This window comes from Nicotiana tabacum, chromosome 19 (assembly GCF_000715075.1).
Source record: "Nicotiana tabacum cultivar K326 chromosome 19, ASM71507v2, whole genome shotgun sequence".
In the NCBI taxonomy this organism is placed as follows: domain Eukaryota; kingdom Viridiplantae; phylum Streptophyta; class Magnoliopsida; order Solanales; family Solanaceae; genus Nicotiana; species Nicotiana tabacum.
Window position 1 is genome coordinate 120,352,536 of NC_134098.1, and position 23,473 is coordinate 120,376,008.

The 23,473-nt window shown below is 36.9% G+C and overlaps 2 protein-coding genes across 2 annotated transcripts; one reads left to right on the forward strand and one right to left on the reverse strand.

The window, feature by feature from the left end:
• The first annotated feature begins 577 nt into the window (after window positions 1-577).
• LOC107806319 (putative ascorbate-specific transmembrane electron transporter 1) lies at window positions 578-1,928 on the forward strand. The gene is made up of 4 exons (XM_016630457.2): window positions 578-865; window positions 1,102-1,150; window positions 1,240-1,439; window positions 1,529-1,928. Exons 1-4 carry the CDS (start codon window positions 680-682, stop codon window positions 1,790-1,792), a joined length of 699 nt encoding a protein of 232 aa, XP_016485943.1. The 5' UTR covers window positions 578-679; the 3' UTR covers window positions 1,793-1,928.
• Window positions 1,929-2,428: 500 nt separating this feature from the next.
• LOC107806320 (aminopeptidase P2) lies at window positions 2,429-17,333 on the reverse strand. Its single transcript, XM_075238501.1, has 13 exons — window positions 16,886-17,333; window positions 15,977-16,102; window positions 15,717-15,836; window positions 15,019-15,294; window positions 13,797-13,969; window positions 13,176-13,430; window positions 12,392-12,543; window positions 6,459-6,649; window positions 5,234-5,342; window positions 4,986-5,140; window positions 4,205-4,297; window positions 3,311-3,391; window positions 2,429-2,902 (listed from the first exon to the last, which is right to left on the reverse strand). Exons 1-13 carry the CDS (start codon window positions 17,240-17,242, stop codon window positions 2,831-2,833), a joined length of 2,160 nt encoding a protein of 719 aa, XP_075094602.1. The 5' UTR covers window positions 17,243-17,333; the 3' UTR covers window positions 2,429-2,830.
• Between the last annotated feature and the right edge of the window lie 6,140 nt (window positions 17,334-23,473).

The window sequence follows — 23,473 nt, forward strand, 5'->3', positions numbered from 1 at the left end:
ACTGAACCTGAAGGCTAAATATGTAATCTATAATCATAAATGGAAAGAAGAGCAAAACTTTAAATCTGCAAAGTAGATAGGCATTCAGTAATGTATGATGGATGAACAGCTTCTTGAAAATATATTGACACTATAACCTAAACTGAAAAAACATATTTCAAAATCAAACTCAGTGTGTACAAGTAGATAAAGGAAAAATCAATAAGGTGTAGTTTATATTTTAGCTAGAGACGACAAAAGAATATAAAGATCAGACTGAAGAGAGCAACAGAAATGGGAGAAACATGAAAGAACACGAGATTGACAATGAGACCTTATTCTAACACAAACAGTACGTGTTAATTAATGGAGGTTTGAAAAGGTCGATAACATTGTTCAAAATAGGAATGTAGTAATTGATATGGCTGACCGGCCTCTGCCGGATATATCTTTCTCGTAGTTACCAACCCAATCCTTTAACTTTAGCATATGGCAATTACTAATTGTGCCTTGAGCCGTAAGACCAATAATGTTTCAATAAGCAATTCAACATTCTTTCTGTGAAATATATATAATGTACTTTGACTGCTTAAGTAGAAACAAAAAATACCCTTTATAAAAAGGACTTGTTTAGCAGCATATATGATGTAGAACTTGTAAATTCTCTCTCGTCCATATATATAAAAGTGTAGAAGTGGAGATGGCCGACAAGGGAAGTAATAGGAGCCGTGGAAGCTACAGAACGGCGGGGGTGCCAGTGCCGTCGCTTCTGACCTTGTTTGCACATTTGTTGTTCATAGCAATCACAACCCTACTCTTGGTCTGGCTGCTTCACTTCAGAGATGGACTTTCTTTCACTTCAACCAACAACCTCAAACTTTTCAATGTAAAGTTTCTCCTATAAATTATTACTATATTCCTTCATTTTACCGCTATATTTTACTTCATACAGAACATAAGATTATAAAGGAAAAAAACTTTCGTGATCCTTTGAACTTGTTGGTTAAACAAGCCATAACATTTTTGTTCAATTATCATGAATCAGCTACTTAAATGTACCCTCCTTTGGTCGTTTTCTTGTTTTCTTTTTACTAATGATGTCTATGATCCTCATGCATGCAGCTTCATCCATTCTTTATGATCATTGGATTTGTCCTAATTTCCGGAGAAGGTACAAATTTCTGAAACAATGATGAAAAAAATAAAAGAGAAATGTCAAGAATGCCTCGATTTCATAATGTGCTTTAATATTTGTTTCAGCTATAATGGCATTTACCACAATCCCAGCAACAAGGAGGACAAGGAAATACTTCCACATGTTTCTGCATCTCATTGGTCTTGGTTCTAGCATTGTTGGTCTCTTTGCAATTTTCAAGTTTCAACATGATACTGGAAAATCTAACCTCCTTACCTTGCATTCCTGGATTGGCATTTCCACCGTTAGCTTATACGCCTTGCTGGTAAGAACAAATAAATAACTGGCTCAAATATAATACTACTATCACTGATATTCATTCATTTAGAAAAATCTAATTTTAATTTTGTGCAGTATATTGTTTCTTTCTTGGTATTCTTCTTCCCTGGGGCGCAAAACTGGAGAAGGGCAAGATTAGTTCCATGGCATGTTCTATACGGAATTGCCGTCTTCTTCATGGGAATAGTAAGTGCAGAAACTGGCTTAATTCAGAAATTCATAGCCTTAGGACTTCAAAAGGGACAAGAAGCACTCATTGTTAATTTCACTGGCTTATTACTTCTTCTCTTTGGAATCTCCGTTGGCCTAGTTGTTCTTCTTCCTGTTTCATATTATTAGTCAAATATTCTTCCTTTTTTTGTGTTGTAATAAGCTAGTTATCAATGAGAAGAGTCTTACTTGTTGGATTAGTTGCATTTACTTCTTCCTAGTTGGATCCTTTTTTTGCTTTATATTAAGAGGAACCTAAATGTGACTCTAGTGCATTATTCTCTATCCGTATCCAAATTCAATTTAGTTCTCCCAATTTTATGTGCCATATTTGACTGAATATGAAATTTAAGGTGTTAATCTGATTTATGTTGTATTATAAAAGCAATAGTGTAAAAACCGCACATTTGTACGCTACGTTGTAATTCTGCTCCTGAAAGTAAAAAGGACACTAAATTATGGGTTGAAAACAGAAGAGTGCAGATTGGTATTACCCTATACTTCTTATATCTAAAAGGACTGTTTGATGTGACCTAATATTTACATTTAAAGCACGTCGGTTTGGCAATTCTGGGTTATTCGATGATTTACCATGTCACCGTCTAAGGGGGAAAAGAACTTACCATGTCACAGCAATCTGGTTTGTTATATAGTAATCTTTTTTAGCTAAAGTTGAGAGTGAAGCTGGATTTCACTGCTTTCTGGCGTAACAAATAGTAACTTCTAAGATTACTGTTCGGAATATCATATACTTGCCAGTCATTATAGCTGAGATGAGCCACAAGGCTAAACCTTTAAGTCGAATAATCATATTGTACATTTACAGAGGTCCTTCACCATCCTTAATAATGCTAATCAGTTCACAATGCAAGTGGCGCATGGTTAGAAACTCGGTGGATAATGGGCCAGAACCTCTACCCTTCTCCACTTAAATACCGAACTTTTGTCTGTTCGAATCCGTGATGTACGCTTAACCCACACATCACGTCATGCGCTTTTACCACTAAGATCAAAGCCCTGGGGCCTTATATTGTACTACAAAGTTCATTTACCTGTCTATAGAGTATATGAGTAGCTGTAACTCTTAATTATCAAATTATTTATCTCCTATGTACAACAAATGGTCAAGGATGGAACTGCGTAGTATTGACAGTATCTACACATGAATTACAGCTTCGTAAGAGGCCGTGTGTTGTTCCAAAGCCATTGACGTGCAGAACCATCCAGCAGTGGTGAAACCTGAAGATGATTTCCAGTCAAATAGCAGTCTTAAACATGAAAAAACCAACCACAAATTTTTGTGTGTGTGGGGGGGGGGGGGGGAAGAAAACGGCCCCCTTTTGCGACAGAGTAGAAAGCTTAGCTTTCCCTTGCATAGCTCCATTCAGAAAGAACACAAAAAGGAGAAGTTTCTTAACTTTGAAAAGGAGCAGTTTCTCAACCTAGGTCAAAAGACAGCACAATAACAGCATATAAGGAATCATATGCCAGCAGCACAGCTAACCTACTACAATGCAACATATTCTCTTCGTGTGGATTGTAATCCCCAGTTGGTAGTCAAGTAAGGTTCTTGTTCATTCTACACAGAACATATTAAACATCATGCAAACAGAAAGAAGAAGAAAAGAAATAGTTGGGGATGCTTACCTTCTCCCAAACTTGTAAATGGTAACTATTGAGCCACTCTACGTCCGCAACAGAGAGCAAAGATATGTCCACTAACTTAGTCTGGATGATAAGAAGCAAAAAGTAGTCATATCACTAGAAATTATGGCAGTAGCGTGATGGAGCACAGTGCATACACTCCAGAATGAGTTGATTTAAGACATGATTGACATCAGAGCAGGTCAGGAAAACACTAGTGAAAACTATGGAATTCATTTATCAGATATCTGAAGATGGATATGAAGTCTAAATGTGACCCAAGCTTATATACGCTCATACATGATATGACATCACGCCTTATAATATATGAGTTTTTAGGAATGTCAAATGTGATGGGAAAGACAAGAGTGGGTTACTCTAGTGATGAGCACTCTCCACTTCCAACGAAGAGGTTGTGAGTTCGAGTCACCCCAAGAGCAAGGTGGGGAGTTCTTGGAGGGAGGGAGTCGAGGGTCTATCGGAAACAGCCCTTCTACCCCCAGGGTAGGGGTAAGGTCTGCGTACACACTACCCTCGCCAGACCCCACTAGTGGGATTATACTGGGGGGTTGTTGTTGTTGTAAATGTGATGGGAAAATATATTCCATAATCTCCTGCACTCTGACGAAGAGTAATAATGTCTCACTGGTTCATCTTGTTGCATCCGTATCTCAATGATAAATTCCGTGCTCTTTGTATTAGTTAGTTACCTAAAGCCCGTTCCTATTTTACACGGTGGAGAAGTAGACTACAGCAGAAATAAACAGATTGACCTTGCAACCTGTGCGTGTAATAGAAACTCTACAGCCTAGAATTGCCAAGGCCAGTCTCTTTCTGTATAAGAACAGGGTAAAATTCATTAGTAAACGAAAGACAGATCATTATGAGCTACCATACCTGTATGGGAACAAAAGTAAGCTTTTCAAATCCCAGATATCCTATTCCTCCAAAACGATTCGGTGTATCTACTTCTTTGACGTAAAGAAGATTCTGAATAACAAGAAAGAGTAAAAATCAGATATCATAATAAAAAACAGAGGAAACTTTATGGCATAACCTGCATTAGGGTAAAGAAATTAGGTATGAAAAGGATAAACATGATTACATTGTTAGCCAAAGAGAATAGTACACTAATGCCTCAAGAACAGCATAACACTCTGACTGAATTCTTTTACAATCAAATCAAGTGAGAATTCATGCAGAGAAGAAGCTCCACATGCCGCTTAAATACTTCAGGTTTTTACAGGAAAAATCACATTTTTTCGGTGTCATATTCCGCTTTTACCAAGATGGAGATTTTAACATCAGAATTTAACGAACTTTCTTCTTCAGCTTTTAGTAAGGAACTTGACCTGAAATTTTAGCAACCTATGAGCTCTAAAGTTCCTCAGATACTTTTTCAGGTTCCAACCGAAAAAAAAAAAAAGAAGTTTACTCGCTCGTATGCTTCCAACTTATATACCTATGGATGTTTTAACATCAAAATTTAGCAGCTGATCTACTAGAAGGTGAATAGAGAACTTCCCTAAGAGAAAAGAAAGAGAAGCTTCACTAGGAACCCATTTATCAATTCAATAATTAAAAAAAAATTAAAACATACTAGAGATACTCATGATTTAAAAACAAAAAGAAAATAGCTTTCTATTCTTTCTAGAATATGGAGAAATGTGGAAAGTACCTCAATTCGAATGCCAAATTGATGGTCTTCATAGTAACCGGGTTCATTGCTGACAATCATTCCTCTCAATAAGGGAGTCATATTTCCAAAGCGGAAACTAATGCTATGTGGGCCTTCATGAACATTTAGTGCAGCTCCTACACCATGCCCAGTTCCTAGAGGAAATAACGAGCACGTGTAAAGGAAATACTTTTAAGTTACTAAAACCTCCTAATACTATAAGAACACAGAACTTTGAGCATACATACCATGCCGGTAATCAAGGCCAACCTTCCATAGGGAAGACCGTGCAAATGCATCCAACACGAAACCAGGGGTATTCTCAGGGAAAACTGCTTGGTCAAGTGCTATGTGACCCTGAAAATGTTTTAATCAACTACAACCTATCTAACAATTATAGAAGCTCTTATCTAGCAATGCAACAAAATGGGGTACCACAGAATACCAAGAATACAACCTCAAGACGTGCTTCAAAGAGTAACATTTGAAATGGAGACTTAAAAGGAATGTCATTGATGAGTTGATTTTATATGGACAAAATCAATTACCTAATTTACCTAAGTTTTTGAGGTACTTTATAGATTCCTTTCACTGTTTTACTATATTAGTTGATCGGTTACTCATAATTGAACCTTAAGCTCGGGGGGGTTCAGAAACTATTGTATCTTTTTTAGAAACGGCACCCAACTTGATTCCACAATTGCTTATGAACCCTTTATTTTGTCAAATCTGTCAATGAGGGGGAAAAAGAGCTTCTGTGAGATATGCTATAAACAAGATGGATTTTAACTCTATTTTCAAGAATATGCTGGAAATTATCCATAAAGAGTTGAACTTGAAAATTGGTTATATCATAGCTCATGAAGTCTAGTTTCCATCAAATTACACGGTTCATCATTTGGACACTCCTTCTGGAAGACATGGTCAAAATACTCAAACATGCGCAAAGCTGAAGGAAGTCCGTGTCGGCGTCCATCAAAGGAGATTTTCAGCAAAAATTTACAACTATGGCACCTATGCACCAGCTGAAAAGTTTCTGGTTTAAAAAATGTCCTTTCACAATATCTGTACACCGAACAAAGTTAGGGCATAAGAGGGAGACGCTGCACCCCCAGAGAGAAAGCATTAAGCTGTTAGGTTCTTTTTTCTTGCTCCCATTGCAACTTTTTGGATGTAACTGCAGCACTTTCTTAATGCTGCTTTTGACATCAATACTACTTACCAATCAAAAAGAAAAAAAGGAAAGAATAAAAAAAGAGAGAAAGCACTAGGCGGCTCTAATTGAGGTTCTCCTTTCCCTTTATTTTCTTAATATTTTATAATTAGATGCTTGAAATGTAAGTCTTCCGATCAGCTCAGGTTTCCTATTAGTAAGGATTTAAATTGAAGTATAATCCAATTCCAGAAAACTCTACCATATTCCCGTCGTAAGTATAACAAATGTACCATTGCTGGCAGAAAGGTATATTTTACCTGTAGTACTCGGGTGAAACATTCTCTTTCTCTTGCAGATGGTTCACCGAAATGCACTGTCCTAGTAATATCAGTCGTTCCATCAATATATTGGCCTCCACTGTCTAAGAGGAAGAGTTCCTTCTCATCCACAATGCTACAACTATCTGGCTCTGGCTTGTAATGAATTATAGCACCATTGGCACCCGAACCTACATATAAATTAGTAGGTATGAAAATGACTGGAAAGAATACCAGCGTGTGAAAATTCTACACCTAACTAGCCAGTCATTGATCATTTTATGCTGATTCAAACATTTCTTCTCATCGATATCTCAAAATAAGTGATCTAAAATTTTACAGCACGTGCTTTCATTAAGGAAAATTGAAAATCACTCCATCACAGAAAACTTCCATACATCTGAAAAAAGTTAAATAGGAAGAATTCTACATTCTTTACAAACTATCAAGTAGCATCTATGGTGATATTTACCCGATGACCATAGGGCACTGAATATGCAGACATGGCTATGAACATAATGGGAGCCATACAGATTTTCCATTAGTAGGAGGAGATAAAGATTTCTTGAATGTAAATGGACAACAAGACACAAATAGGCCATTTGAACAAGCAGAATCCAGCGAAAAGAGAAAGAAAAACTACCATAGGAATTGTGTTGGTGAAATCAGATCCAAGATGAGTATTGTATTAAAAATTTTGGAATCTTCTATTGTAGATAAATCCCGAATTTTATAAAAAGGACAATGCAAAGTGACCCATGCAAATACCTGCTGTTTCATCCCAAAGTCATCAACTACTCCCTTTGTTCAACTTACAAAACAGTCCAAAATTTCTTTTTAGCCAGCATGAAAACAATATCATTCTTGTGAGAAGGCACGGGAGAAAATATGTTATTGATATTGGATGATAAATACAATACGAGAGGTCCCTATTTATAGCTATGCACTACAAGAAGATATTACTCCTCTTCCAATGTGGGACAAGACTACACTATACATATCTGTAAACTAACACTCCCCTCAAGCCGGTGCATACACATCATATATACCGAGCTTGTTACACATGTAACTAATACGAGAACCAGTAAGAGACTTAGTAAAAATATCTGCTAGTTGATCATTCGACTTTACAAACTTTGTAACAATATCTCCTGAAAGTATTTTTCTCTGACAAAGTGACAGTCGATCTCAATGTGTTTAGTCCTCTCATGGAATACCGGATTTGACGCAATATGAAGAGCAGCTTGGTTATCACACACTAGTTCCATCTTTCTGATTTTTCCGAACTTTAACTCCTTGAGCAACTGCTTGACCCAAACTAACTCACACGTCGCCATAGCCATGGCCCAATATTCGGCTTCGGCGCTAAATCGAGCAACTACATTCTGTTTCTTGCTCTTCCACGAGACCAAATTACCTCCTACTAGAACACAATATCCAGACATAGAACGTATATCAAAAGATGATCCTGCCCAATCAGCATCTATGTACCCAATAATCTGCTCGTGGCCTCGATCCTCGAATAGTAATCCTTTGCCTGGAGCTGACTTTATATACCAAAGAATGCGAACAACTGCATCCCAGTGACTATCACATGGAGAATCCATAAACTGACTTACAACACTCACCGGAAAAGAAATGTCAGGTCTAGTCACTGTGAGGTAATTCAATTTGCCAACCAACCTCCTATATCTCGTAGGGTCTCTAAGAGGCTCCCCCTGTCCAGGCAGAAGCTTAACATTTTGATCCATAGGAGAGTCAATAGGTCTGCAACCCATCATTCCAGTCTCCTCAAGAATGTCTAAGGCATACTTCCGTTGTGAAATAACAATACCTGAGCTAGACTGAGCGACCTCAATACCTAGAAAATACTTCAATCTGCCCAGATCCTTAGTCTGGAAGTGCTGAAAGAGATGTTGCTTCAGATTAGTAATACCATCCTGATCATTACCAGTAATAATAATATCATCAACATAAACCACTAAATAAATACACAGATTAGGAGCAGAATGCCGATAAAACACAGAGTGATCAGTCTCACTACGAGTCATGCCAAACTCCTGAATAATTGTGCTGAACTTACCAAACCAAGCTCGAGGGAACTGTTTCAAACCATATAGTGACTTGCGCAATCTGCACACACAACCATTAAACTCCCCTGAGCAACAAAACCAGGTGGTTGCTCCATATAAACTTCTTCCTCAAGATCACCGTGGAGAAAGCATTCTTAATGTCTAACTGATAAAGAGGCCAATGACGTACAGCAGCCATGGACAAAAAGAGACAAACATATGCTACTTTAGCCACGGGAGAGAAAGTATCACTATAATCAAGCCCAAAAATCTGAGTATATCTTTTTGCAACAAGACGAGCCTTAAGCCGATCAACCTGGCCATCCGGGCCGACTTTGACTGTATAAACCCAACGACAACTAATAGTAGACTTACCTGCAGGAAGAGGAACAAGCTTCCAAGTGTCACTCGCATGTAAAGCAGACATCTCGTCAATCATAGCATGTCGCCATCCTGGATGAGATAGTGCATCACCTGTAGACTTAGGGATAGAAACAGTGGACAAAGAAGATATAAAAGCATAATGAGGTGACGACAGACGATGATAACTTAAACCGACATAGTGGGGATTAGGATTAAGTGTGGATCGTACACCTTTGCGGAGTGCAATTGGTTGACTAAGAGGAGACAAGTTCGCAGTAGGTGCAGAATCTGATGCGAGGCGTGAATCACCTGGGCCTGGTGCTGGATGTGGACGACGATGATAAGTCAAGAGTGGTGGAGCTGCAGAATGTTGAACTGGATTATGTGGAGGAACTGGAGCTATAGGTGGTGGAGCTACAACCGGAGTTGTAGGTGGTGGAACTGGAGCTATAGGTGGTAGAGCTACAACTGGAGCTATAGGCGGTGAAGCTACAACTGGAGCTGTAGGTGGTGGAGCTGGAGTGACTGAATCTCCAAAAGATTAAACTAGTAGTACCTCAGAAATATCTAAGTGATGACCTGAACTTGTGAAGTATGATGGGGTTTCAAAGAAGGTAACATCACCGGACATAAGGCACCGCTGGAGGTCAGGAGAGTAGCATCGATACCCTTTTTGTGTTCTCGAGAAACCCAGAAATACGCACTTAAGAGCACGAGGAGCTAACTTATCTGTTCTTGGAGTAAGGTTATGGACAAAACAAGTGCTTCCAAAGATACGGGGTGGAAGAGAGAACAAAGGTAAGTGGGGAAACATGACAGAAAATGGAACTTGGTTCTCGATAGCTGAAGATGGCATACGATTAATAAGATAGCAAGATGTAAGAACTGCATCCCCCAAAAACGCAACGGAGCATGAGATTGTATGAGTAGGGTACGAGCAGTTTCAATAAGATGTCTATTCTTTCTTTCAGCTACCCCATTTTGTTGAGATGTGTACGGACAAGATGTTTGATGAATAATCCCATGAGATTTCATAAACTGCTGAAATGGGGAAGACAAATACTCTCGGGCATTATCACTACGAAATGTGCCAATAGAAACCCCAAATTGATTTTGAATTTCAGCGTGGAAGGTCTGAAAAATAGAAAACAGCTCAGATCGATTTTTTATCAAAAATATCCAAGTGCACCTGGAATAATCATCAATGAAACTGACAAAGTAGCGGAATCCCAAGGTGGAACTGACCCGACTAGGACCCCAAACATCTGAATGGACTAAAGTAAAAGGTGACTCTGCTCGATTATCAAGACGCCGAGGGAAATGGGAGCGGGTATGCTTACCGAGCTGACATGACTCACACTCTAGAGCTGACAAGTGAGATAAACCAGATACCATTTTCTGAAGTTTTGACAAACTGGGATGTCCCAACCGTTTATGTAATAAATCTGGTGAATCAGTAACAGGACAAGTTGTAGAAGGAAGACAAGATGTGAGTCCATGTGATTTAGCAAGGATAAGGTAATAAAGTTCGTTTGATTCACGCCCGGTATCAATGATCCGCCCTGTACTGCGTTCCTGTATAAAAACATGGTCATCAAGAAATAAAACAGCGCATTTAAGTGATTTGGCTAAGCAACTAACAGCTATGAGATTAAAAGGACTATTGGGAACATAAAGGACTGAATCTATAGGTAAGGAAGGAAGTGGGCTTGCTTGACCTATTGCAGTTGCCATGGTTTGAGACCCATTGGCCATTGTGACTTTTGGAAGAGATTGAGAATACGAAATAGTAGTGAAAAGAGATTTGTTACCAGAAATATGATCTGATGCACCTGAATCAACGACCCAAGACTCAGAGGATGAAGATTGGGAGAAACAAGTCACGCTATTACCTGTTTGAACAACAGAAGCTATCTCAGAAGATGTCTGCTTACATGCTTTATACTGAAGAAACTCAATATACTCTGCTAAAGAAACCATCCGACTATTCAAAGCATTGGTTCCCATATCGCTACAATTTGTAGTAGTAGGGTTAACTTGAAATAGTGGAAATAAGTAACTCCTATGAGAAAACTGAAGAAATAGCTTGAAAAACACTGTTTACAGCAGGGAAACAAAACACTGTTCTGTGCCGGCACACTGTTCATGCCGGAAACACTGTAGCTCGCCGGAAAATTCCAAAGTTGTAGGAATTTGTCGTAACCAGGATGGATAGACTCGGAATTCCTTTGCGAGCAAGCTGTCCTGAAGAAATATTTTCAAAAAATGTCCGGAAAGGTCACTGTTCACGCCGGAAAAATATAAAAGTGCCGGAATTTGATTTGAATTAGATGGGTAGGCTCGGAATTTTGAGGAGAGCACACTGTCCTGAAGAAGCTTAGCGAAAAAAAGGCCGGAAAGTGGTCAGAACCCTCGCTGGAAAAGTTGTTGCCGGCGCGTGGAGGAGCATGGCGGCTTCTGCCGGATAAAATTTTAGGGGTTGGTAGTCGGATGGTGATCTACCTCGTGGTGGTGTTGGTTTTAGCACAACACCGACAAAAAGTGACTTTCACTTAGATAAGCCTTAGGTCACCGGAAAAATTGCACGATGACTAAGTTCTTTCTTCCCGGTTAACGCTGGAATGACGCACAACGATCTTTTCTCACTAATGCTCTGATACCATGTGAGAAGGCACGGGAGAAAATATGTTATTGATATTGGATGATAAATACAATACAAGAGGTCCTTATTTATAGTTATACACTACAAGGAGATATTACTCCTCTTCCAATGTGGGACAAGACTACACTATACATATATGTAAACTAACAATTCTCCTCAAAAGGAAAATACCAATACAGTATATAGCCAAAGCTTTTATTGGAATCACTTTTTTTTCTTTCCAATACAAGGTTTTCCTATATTCTGCTCCTTAGAGCACAAAAAGTCAATATAAGGGCCCACATCTTTTCCCAGCCAATACTAATGTTTTAGATTTTCGAAATGTTTGGGACGGGAGGGAGTACAAATGTTTCCTACTGTCTTTGACCATTCAAAAATACATTCAGATCACCCAAAGTCGTGAAAGCTCTTCAGCTATAAGAAGCTTAAGCACAAGAGGGAAGACCAAAATATATAATTTTTTTGAGAAGAATGTAAGGAAGACCTATATTTTTTTTTTGATAACCAAAGGAAGACCTATATATGTAGAGAGTATAATTATTCTCCTACTGAAAGCATCAACAGAAAATATGGAAAACAAAAGTCGAAGTAACAAAATTCTATCTCCACCAGATCTAAAGCATTCTAAAGTTCATAAAGCTGTGGTCGAAGCTGAATTGGAAGAAATATAGATAAGCATGGGATATAATTTTGATATATGTATATTCTGATCTTTCTTCACTCAAGAAGAAGCTGCCATATTATCCACTATAAAGTCCACAAAGACAAACACTAGCTTTTCACTACTATATAAGTTTCGGAATTCAGCTCAATCACGATAATAGAAACCAATATACCACTTATGGTGTCGAAGCTTGTATCAAGGAAGCCATCTTGGTGTGATCGAAACTCAAGAAGTTTGTCTGCAACTTCTACCTCTGTCAAAATGACATCCCTTTGGATTTCATCCTCCAACCAAGCCCAAAATTGAGCTAAGGCAGCCGCATCCCTACATCAGAAGATGCAGATTGACTATCCATTCTTGATCAAAAAACAGATTGATTATCCATTAAAGTATTACTAAGCCATCCATATTTGAATAAGACGTAGCAATCCCTCAGAGCAAGTATATAATGCTTCACCATAAAAGGACAAAAAAGAATGATCGCTATAAAGCTATGCAACCATCTCTCGTACAACAAAAGAAGTCGCAGTATGGTTTTCCATAGAGTAGAGGAAACTGATTCAAAGTTATCCAGACATTAATACTATTATTCTTATACCCTAATTATTATTACTATTATTGTTATTATTAATTTTTTTTAGGTAAAACCTTCACGTAGATTACAATCAGGATATGCAGGTTTGACATGGAGGAGCTATCTCTCTGGAGAAAAGTCATTTTGGACAAAAATGGAACGCAAGAGGGAGGATGGAGAACAAAATATATTAGACTACCTCATGGAGGAGGTTTGTGGAAGGCATAATGAAAGTGTTGGCGGACTTATATGGCAGCAACATCACTTATAGAGTGTGAAGTGGTGAAATAGTATGCTTTTGAAAATATAGATGGTGAGATAATAGGCAGTAGTTATTGACAATTGACATATGCTTAAAGGGGTGGATTGGATTTTCCATTACCTTAGATGGCAGTTACGCATCCCTTCTAACTCGGCATCATTTTTTACAGCTTTACGCAGAGATACAGGAGAACTCCTATAGACTGCACATGGTCCTCCAGATTGACCATCGGAATCAAGGTTGACAGTCTTCTTCCTCCTGCTTTTAGTTGCAGATTTCCAAGGATATTTGTAACAAGCTGATTCATATGCATTTAGAATAGCAGCATTGACTGATGAAGTGTCCAACCAAAGGTTTGCCCCTTTTGCTGCCAAACTGAAAAGGGAAATTCTGGATCAAATTTTATCACGGAGAAACTCTCTCCAAAAGCACGCATATTACTAATGCTTTGGTTGTTGAAGAGTTTCTTCTACTAGAAACAGGGACCAACATAATTGCAGCATGCAAAATATCTCCATTAGCATTTAAGTCTAGGATGCTGCTTGGTAGAGTTGAACACTCAAATGCTGAGATTAATATATATGCAAGCTTCTCTCGGGCGGCAGTTTTCACTGCAGTTGTTCTTGCCAGAGTGATACCAAATACAAGGCATAGAACTGTTGACGAGAAGACAAATTTTGCAATTCAAAAATTTTTTTTAAAAAAAAAAAAAAAAAAAAATTCCTAATGCTTCAAAGTCACCTTTCAATTTCAGAGAGAATGGATTCATATGCTCTCAATTCTATGCCAGCATTTCTCAAGTGCTCCATAACTTCAGGTGTTACTTTAGTATCATCAACGAACAATTTTGCTCCATCTATCTCCACAACTAAGTATGCATACATGACTGGTGAATGTGAGACATCATTACCTCTCTGGAGACACAAGTAAATAACTAAACAAATAAGCAGCTTAAATAAGAAAAAAGGCAACTGAAAGAAATTTAAGTCATCATTCAACTGCAAGCCAAAGCATGCTAAGAACCTTGCTGTGCATCGTTGAAATCTTGACATATGCCTTCCAATGTTATAAATATCCTTGAGGACTAGAAACTAGAACCACTATTGGAAGTTTAACAAATAATATTCTTTGAAGACAGAAAATTATTAGCCATTAAAATTACAACGAATCCACTAACTAACTATTAATAGGGCCATCAAAATCAAATATTCCACTAAAAAACCATATTTCTATGCTAATCTCATCTTTTCAAAGGACTAATCAGTGTGCAGGCAAAAATCAAAGATCTTGAATGTCGAAGCACCAATCAAACTATATCTTTTTTTCTTTTGATGAAACAATCAAACTACATCTATGTCGTCATTTAAATATTTTGATGTGCTAGCATATATAATACATAATCACCAGAGTTTTTCTCATAAGGTGAATACTGCCAGAGATAATCTTGAAAAAAACTTTTTAACGTCAAGATTTAGAAATACTAAATTTGGTAATCAGAATGAAGTTGGTTTCCTGAAATTTAACTGATAACCCAATTATTAATCATAGAATATTGATTAATAGTCTTATAAACTTATCAAGAATAAAAAAGGAAAACTCTATATTAGAGTTTAAGTGTAACATATTCAAGATATTGTTATTGAAGCTATGCCATTATTGGAAATTAAGAAAACACAATTTGAAGAGGAAGATAGAGACAAAGCTAAAAGGAAAATTATGCTGAAATGGAACTCATCCGAGCTCCATTTTCAACTGATTAAGATTATCAGATGTAAAAACTATTGATAGGCTTACTTTTTGTCCAAATTAACCTGATTTAAAACAACTGAAGGATAGTTTCTTCCTATACCTCAGACCAAAAAATCTCATACAAGAAGGAATCTGGGTTAAAAATGATCTATTTGTGCACATTTGACCAAGTAAAACTTAACAAAGATTTTAAAGAACAAGTAAAGAGGATTACCAAGTTCAATAGCCACGCAATTTCGTCAAGCATGGAGATAACAATTGCCGATGCACCAGCATGTCTTAACTCAGATCTCAATGACGAAAGCTTTGACGACACATCTACACCAGCATATTTCAGGTCATGCAACCTAATTGGTTCCTTTGGAGGTGTTGGCCTTGACTCCTTCCATATTTCATCTACAAGGTTGAAATCATACAGTAAGACCAACTCATGGTTTCCTTTAGAAATGTCCTCTTTGAATTCCTTTGCAGCATCAGATGAAAAAAGAAACTGCTCCCTTCACCAAAACAAAGAGAACTGATATAAGAGGAAAGAAAATGCAAGGTTATTTATGATGCAGTCAACTCAAATAGAAAAATGTTCGCAAGATTGACGAATTTGAAGTTTTGAACTAGAAGAGATGAAATAGTATTGGACTAACCCAATTCAAAAAATAAACAAGTCATGTTTTGGACTAACCCAACCGTGGAACATAGAACGGGCAATATGATGAATGGTCGAAGGGAGAGAGGGGGGAGTCATACCCATTCTCCAGGCATGAGCAGAAATATGAAAATATGTGAACTCGCTGACAAATTGAGGAATACGTCTGACTTCTCCCTATAAGTATACATGTTTTCATTCCAATACTTGATTTTACTGGAACTTAAAACAAATGCACAAATCTGAAAGCATATTTGAGCATTACTTACGGGATCTATTCCAATCCTGCAACCAGGTGCTAGGACAGTATTAAGCCACTCACTAGGAGTAGGCACCCCCAAGTTACCAGCTCTCATGAGAACCCAACTCGAGTTCAACTGCTTCTCAGCCTGTTTACAAACACCAAACAGAAGAAAAAACCAATTAGAAGACAACAGATACCGACAAAGGGTACCAACCAAACTGTTCAGTTTGCTTCCTTTAGACAAATGATCAGTAAAACTAAAGCTGCACTGCACATAATACAAACCTGTAAGAAGTATCGTCCATCTGTCCACAAGGCTGCTTTATCTTTGGTTACAACCGCAGTGCCTGCACTTCCAGTAAATCCTGATATATAGGCTCTTCGCATATAACATTCTGCAATGAACTCACTCTACAAATAAGAGCAATTCAAATTTAGTAAAACTCATAAAATAAGGTAATACATAGTTCATTTAATTTGTTACGTGCCTTCCCAACCACTAGATAGTCCCAAAAATTACTTACTACCTTTCCCAAGAAAAAGGATTAACAAACCAGGAGATTCATTATCTACACGTTGTCACGAATCAAGTCAATACAATAAAAACACATCACTAAAAGTTTGATATGCCACGAAACTCATATGCATCAGATGACCACTTAAAAATGTCAAGAAGGTGTTGCCTAATTAAATAGCAAATCTTGATCTAAACAGAAAGCGGCAATTCTTTTCTTTTTTTGATATGGTAAGAAAGCGGCAATTCTTTAGAAACACAAATCTTTGAATAACAGCTACCAAAATGAACAGATATTGCAAATCAATAGGTTCTTTTTTTTAAACAACCTTTTATCTTTATAAGGTAGGGGTAAGGTCTGCGTACACACTAGCCTCCCCAGACCCCACTTATGGGATTACACTGGATTTGTTGTTTTTGTTGATGATGTATATTGCAAATCAGCAGGCTCTAGTACCAATATAGCAACATTATCTTTAAACTGAATTACCAAACTCACTCATAGGAATATCATTAATACTTCTAAAAGTCATTAGGCTTTTCAAAACTACGCTACACAAAAGCCAAAGCCAAGAGCCTACAATTGACATAACAATTGAAACAAGCATAACTTTATCGCAAACTGGGGTTACTAAAAAAATTGAGGGACTGTGAATTCAAGAAAAGCAATAAAATACAACCTGATGGGCATCTTGGGAAGGAATAATATAAGCATCAACGTTAACACCAGGCTTAGTAAAGAGCTCACGAAGAGCACGAAGCTTGTTATCCTCCTCTTTACGGTCGCTACCACCCTTTTTCTGAAATTCCGGGGACGGCTTAGCGGTGATGGAACTGGAACTGGAGCTTCGGACAATTAGAAGATTGAGATGATTTGGGAATTTTGAGGAAAATTTGGGGCATGTTTTGAATTTGTGGAAGATGGGGAGGGAGAGGGAGAGGAAGCGGAAACGTCGAGGTGGGTGGTGGTGGAGTTTGGAAGAGGAATTGAGGATGGTGGTGGTGGAAGCTGAGAATGAAGCTGCCAATGACTCCATTGATTGATTTAGAGAGAGATAAGATTGGAGTTGAGCAGAGGTGTAAACTTTAACTCGAAGGAAAATTAAAAGGAGGGTAATAACAGGTTTGTTATCGTAAATAAGCTTCATGCACAAGATTATGTATACCACACTTAATCTATTTAGTACGCAAATAAGTCTACTCAATAAGCTTATTCTTTCGATACTCTATTATGGATAAATATCACTCAGTTAAAATATTATCTATATCTCGTACAATGAGATTATCCTTTCAGTACTACGTTATAGATAAACATCACACTCGGTAGAAGATTATCTCGATAAATATTATCCCGGTAGAAGATTATTTATATTTGGTAGAGTAGCACCTTACACAGCAGTTTGCAGAGGCAACTTACACAGCAGCTTGCTTTCTTCTATAAATAGAGGAGATTTCAGTTCATTATATACATAAGTTTGAAGTTTGAATAATATATCAGGTTCTCTCTATACTTGTCTTTACTTTATAGTCTTTGTTTTATAACATGTTATCATTACGAGACTCTGTCATCTCGAGCAAATACTTTGAAAGTATCAGAGGTACGAACTTTCTTTTTCTAAATAATGTCAAATATTTTTAAACTTGAATTTGTAGCCCTGGATATATCGGGCAAAAGCTACATGTTTTGGGTTCTTGATACTGAAATTTATCTTGATGCAATGGGTCTGGCAGACACCATCAAGGACAAAAATCAAGTATCAAACCAAGACCGTGCCAAAACAATAATATTCCTACGACATCACCTTGATGAAGGCTTGAAAATGGAATATCTCACTATTAAAGATCCAATCATACTGTGAAATAATTTGAAAGATAGATATGACCACCTGAAGATGGTCGTTCTTCCACAGGCACGTTAGGATTGGACTCATCTAAGGCTATAAGATTTTAAATCTATCAGTGAGTATAATTCTGCTATGTTCGGAATTATTTTCCAATTGACACTATGTGATGATAATATTACTGATCATGATATGTTGGAAAAAACTTTCACCACTTTTCATGCCTCGAATACGCTCATGCAGCAGCAATATCGAGAGATGGGATTCAAAAAGTATTCTGAACTTATCTCACATCTTCTTGTAGCCGAGCAACATAGTGGGCTATTAATGAAAACCATGAAAGTCGGCCTGCTGGTTCTTGTCAATTCCCTGAAGTGAATGAGACGAACTTCCACCAAGCTAAGCGTAGAAGAGGACGTGGCTCCAGTCGTGGTCATGGCCGTGGTCGAGGAAGAAACACTAATCATGGTAATAATAATGCACCACAGAACCTCACTCACCACCAGCAGTGAAAAAGGAAGGAACAAAAGTATGAAGCGGTGCAAACAGCAAACGCAGAAAATGCATGCTATAGATGTAGAGGAAAAGGGCATTGGTCATGTACATGCCGTACGTCAAAGCATCTGGTTGAGATACATCAAGACTCCCTGAAGAAGACAGAGAAAAATGCTGAAGAAAATTTTATTTTCTGAAGAGAATTTATACTTCATGCATTAGGATGTAACTGATTACTTTGCACTCATGGAAGGAGAAACAAGTCATGTGATCGGTGATAAATCTGTAGAGATGTAAATATTTTAATTTTTGTTATTTGTAGTAGATAGTATGGTTATATAATTGTTGTACATAAATAAAAGTTATGCTTTGATAATGATGTTTATTATCATATTTATTTTGTTTATGTCATTTTAAAGAATATGGATAATCCTCAAATTATATTTGGATTAAAGACCGATCATGAAGATATCTGTGTAATTGATAGTGGAATAACTCATGCCATATTCAAAGATTAGAAATAATTTTTTTATTTACATAAGGAAAAAGCAAATGTTTCAACAATTTCTAGTAATATAAGTTTGATTGAAGGCTCCGGAAGAGTCACTATATTTATGTCTAAGGGGACAAAACTTATAATAGACAATGCATTATTCTCCTCCAAGTCCCGAAAAAACTTGTTGAGTTTTATAGATATCAACCGAAATGGGCATCATGTTGATATGATAGATGAAATGAATATGGAATATCTTTGTATTACAAAGAATGTTTCTGGCCAGAAGTGTATTGTACAAAAGTTACCAACTTTATCTTTTGGCTTATACTATTCAAAGATTAGTACAGTTGAAGCACACTTTATCGTAAACCAGAAGTTTATTGATTCAAATATTTTTGTGCTTTGGCATGGCCGTTTGGGTCATCCTGGATCAATAATGATGAGACAAATTCGAGTGGGCATCCATTAAAGAACCTGAAGATTCTTACAAATAATAAATTTTCTTGTGATGCTTGTTATCAAGGCAAAATGATCACTAGACCATCACCAATGAAGGTTGGCATTGAATCCCCTGCCTTTTTAGAACGTATACATGGGGATATATGTGGGCATATTCACCCACCAAGTGGGTTATTTAGATATTTTATGGTCCTAATAGATACATTTTCAAGATGGTCTCATGTGTGCCTACTATCATCCCGCAACCTGGCGTTTGCAAAGCTATTAGCCCAATTAATTCGATTAAGGGCACAATTCCTAGATTATCCTATAAAGGCTATTCGCCTTTATAATGTTGGAGAATTCTCATCGCAAGCTTTTGATGATTATTGTCTATCAGTTGGGATAAAAGTTGAACATCCTGTAGCTTATGTTCATACTCAAAATGGCCTTACTGAGTCATTTATTAAACGCCTGCAATTGATAGCAAGACCACTACTTATGAATATAAAATTGCTTATTATTGTTTGGGGCCATGCTATCTTGCATGCAACATCACTTATATGTCTCAGACCGACACATTATAATAAATATTCTTCGTCACAATTAGTTTTTGGTCATGAACCAAATATTGGCCATCTACAAATTTTGGATATGCTATATATGTGTCAGTAGCACCACCACAGCGCAGTAAGATGGCAAGCAGAGAAGATTAGGAATATATGTTGGGTTTGAATCACCATCTATTATTCTCTATCTTGAACCATTGATGGGAGATTTATTTACTGCTCGATTTGCAAATTGTCGGTTTGATGAAATAAATTTTCCACAATTAGGGGGAAAGAAAAAGGAAATCAAAAGAGAAATTGTGTGGAAAGTTTCATCATTATCCCATTTTGATCCACGTACCCATATATGTAATCAGGAGGTCCAGAAGATTATCCATTTACAAAATATAGCAAATCAAATACCAAACGCGTTTACTGATTTGAAAAGGATAACTAAGTTACATATCCCAGCAGGAAATGTGCCTATCCGAATTGATGTCCCAACAGGACCATCTACTAGCATGAGAGCTACTGAACCTAAAGCACGCCTGAAGCGTGGTAGGCCTTTGGGTTCTAAGGATCGAAATCCTCGGGAAAAAAAATCAACAAATAATCAAAACGATACTATGAAGGGTTCCCTTGAAAAGACCCAAGATCTGATTAGTTATGAGATTCCTGAAGAAATCAATGAACCTGAGACTCAAGTGAGTGAGAAGCTTTTAATAAGTTCTAGTGGTGAAGGGATTAATTTAAATCGATCTGAAATAGTGATGGATAATATTTTTGCATATAATGTTGCACTTAATATTATGCAAGATAGTGAGGATCTTGAACCCCGATCTATCGAGGAATATCGATAAAGATTTGACTGGCCAAAATGGCAAGAGGCAATTGAAGCAGAATTGAACTCACTTTCTAAAAGAAAGGTCTTTGGACCAGTAGTTCAAACACCTACTGGTATAAAAACAGTTGGTCATAAATGGGTTTTTGTGCGAAAAAGGAATAATAAGAATGAAATTAAAAGATACAAAGCTCACCTTGTCGCACAAGGATTCTCACAACGGTCTGGAGTCGATTTTGATGAAACATATTCACTTGTTATAGATGCCATAACATTTTGATATCTCATCAGTTTAGCACTACATGAAAAGCTTGAAATACATCTAATGGATGTAGTTATAGCTTATATGTACAGTTCACTTGATAATGAAATTTATATAAAAATCTCCGAAGGACATAAAATGCCTGAAGCAAATCCAAAATCTCGGGAAATGTATTCAATCAGATTACAAAGATCTTTGTATGGTTTAAAGCAATCTGGGCGTATGTGACATAACCGCCTTAGTGAATATTTGTTGAAAGAGGGTTACATAATGATGTTTTTTGTCCATGTATTTTTATAAAGAAAATAGCATCAAAATTTGTTATACTTGTTGTTTATGTTGATGACATAAATCTTGTTGGAACTCCAAAAGAGCTCCAAAAGGCAATTGAATTTCTTAAGAAAGAATTTGAGATGAACGATCTTGGAAAGACAAAAGTTTGTCTTGGTCTGCAAATTGAATATTTAGCATACGAGATCTTTATCCATCAATTTGCCTATACAAAAAGGGTCTTAAAATGCTTTTATATGGACAAAGTGCACACATTGTGTACACCAATGGTTGTTCGATCACTTGAAGTGAATAAGGATTTGTTCTGACCTCCAGAAGAGGATGAGGAACTCCTTGGTCCCGAAATACCTTATCTTAGTGCAATTGGTGCACTTATGTATCTTGCTAATGCTACAAGGTATGGCATAGCATTTTCTGTTAATTTACTAGCAAGATATAGCTCTTCTCCTACACAGAGACATTGGAACGGTATTAAGCATATATTGCGATATGTAAAGGGAACACTTGATATGGGTTTATTTTATTCTAACAAAGGTAGTGCAGATTTTATTGGTTATATAGATGCAGATTATTTATCTGATCCACACAAAGTTCGATCTCAAATCGGGTACGTGTTTATATGTGGAGGTACTGTCATATCATGACGTTCCACAAAGCAATCTATTGTTGCTACTTCTTCAAATCATACTGAGATAATAGCTATTCATGAAGCAAGTAGGGAATGCGTGTGGTTGAGATTAGTGATTCATTTTATTCAAGGAAAATATTGTTTGGAATGTGATAAAAGATCCACAATTTTATACGAAGACAATGCTGCATGTGTAGCCCAATTAAAGGGAGATATATAAAAGGAGATAAAACGAAGCACATTTCACCAAAATTATTCTACACGCATGATCTTCAGAAAAATGGTGGCATTGATGTGCAACAAATCCGTTCAAGTGACAATCCGGCAGATTTATTCACTAACAACTTCAACTTTTGAGAAGATGATATACAAGATTGGAATGCGGAGACTCAAATATTTAAAACAGGATCTTTATCAGGGGGAGTAAAATACGCGCTATGCTATTTTTCCCTTACTAAGGTTTTTCCCACAAGGTTTTCCTTATAAGATTTTTAATAAGACAACTAGTTATGCGTATTACTAAATATGTGTACTCTTTTTTCTTTACTAGAATTTTTTCCCACGGAATTTTTCTAGTAAGGTTTTAATGAGGCACATTATCTTTTAATGAACATCCAAGGGGGAGTGTGATAAATATATTATATCATGGATGTCCATTTAGTACTCAGTTGTAAATAAGCTTCTTGGAGAAGCTTATCTATATGATACCCCGCCGTATATATGTTTATCTATTTAGTACTCTATTGGAAATAAGTTTCCTGAAGAAGTTTATTCTTTCGGTAACCCGTTATGGATAAACATTACCTACTCCGTAGAAGATTATCTATATCTGATATAATGATCTTATCCTTTCAGTACCTCGTTATGGATAAACATCACACCCGGTAGAAGATTATCTATATCTAGTATAATGAGCTTATCCTTTCGGTACCCCGTTATGGATAAATATTACTCATGGTAGAAGATTATATATATCTGGTATAATGAGTTTATCCTTTCGGTACTCCGTTATGGATAAATATTATCCCCAGTAGAAGATTATTTATATCTGGTATAATGAGCTTATCCTTTCGGTACTCCGTTATGGATAAACATTACCGCCGGTAGAAGATTATCTATATATGGTATAATGAGCTTATCCTTTCGGTACTCCATTATGGATAAATATTACCCCCAGTAGAAGATTATCTATAACTGGTATAATGAGCTTATCCTTTCGGTACTCCGTTATGGATAAACATTACCACCGGTAGAAGATTATCTATATCTGGTATAGTAGCAGCTTACACAACAGCTTGCTTTCTTCTATAAATAGAGGAGATTTCAGTTCATTATATACATAAGTTTGAAGTTTGAATAATATATCAGTTTCTCTCTATACTTGTCTTTACTTTATAGTCTTTATTTTATAACATGGGTGGAATTGTC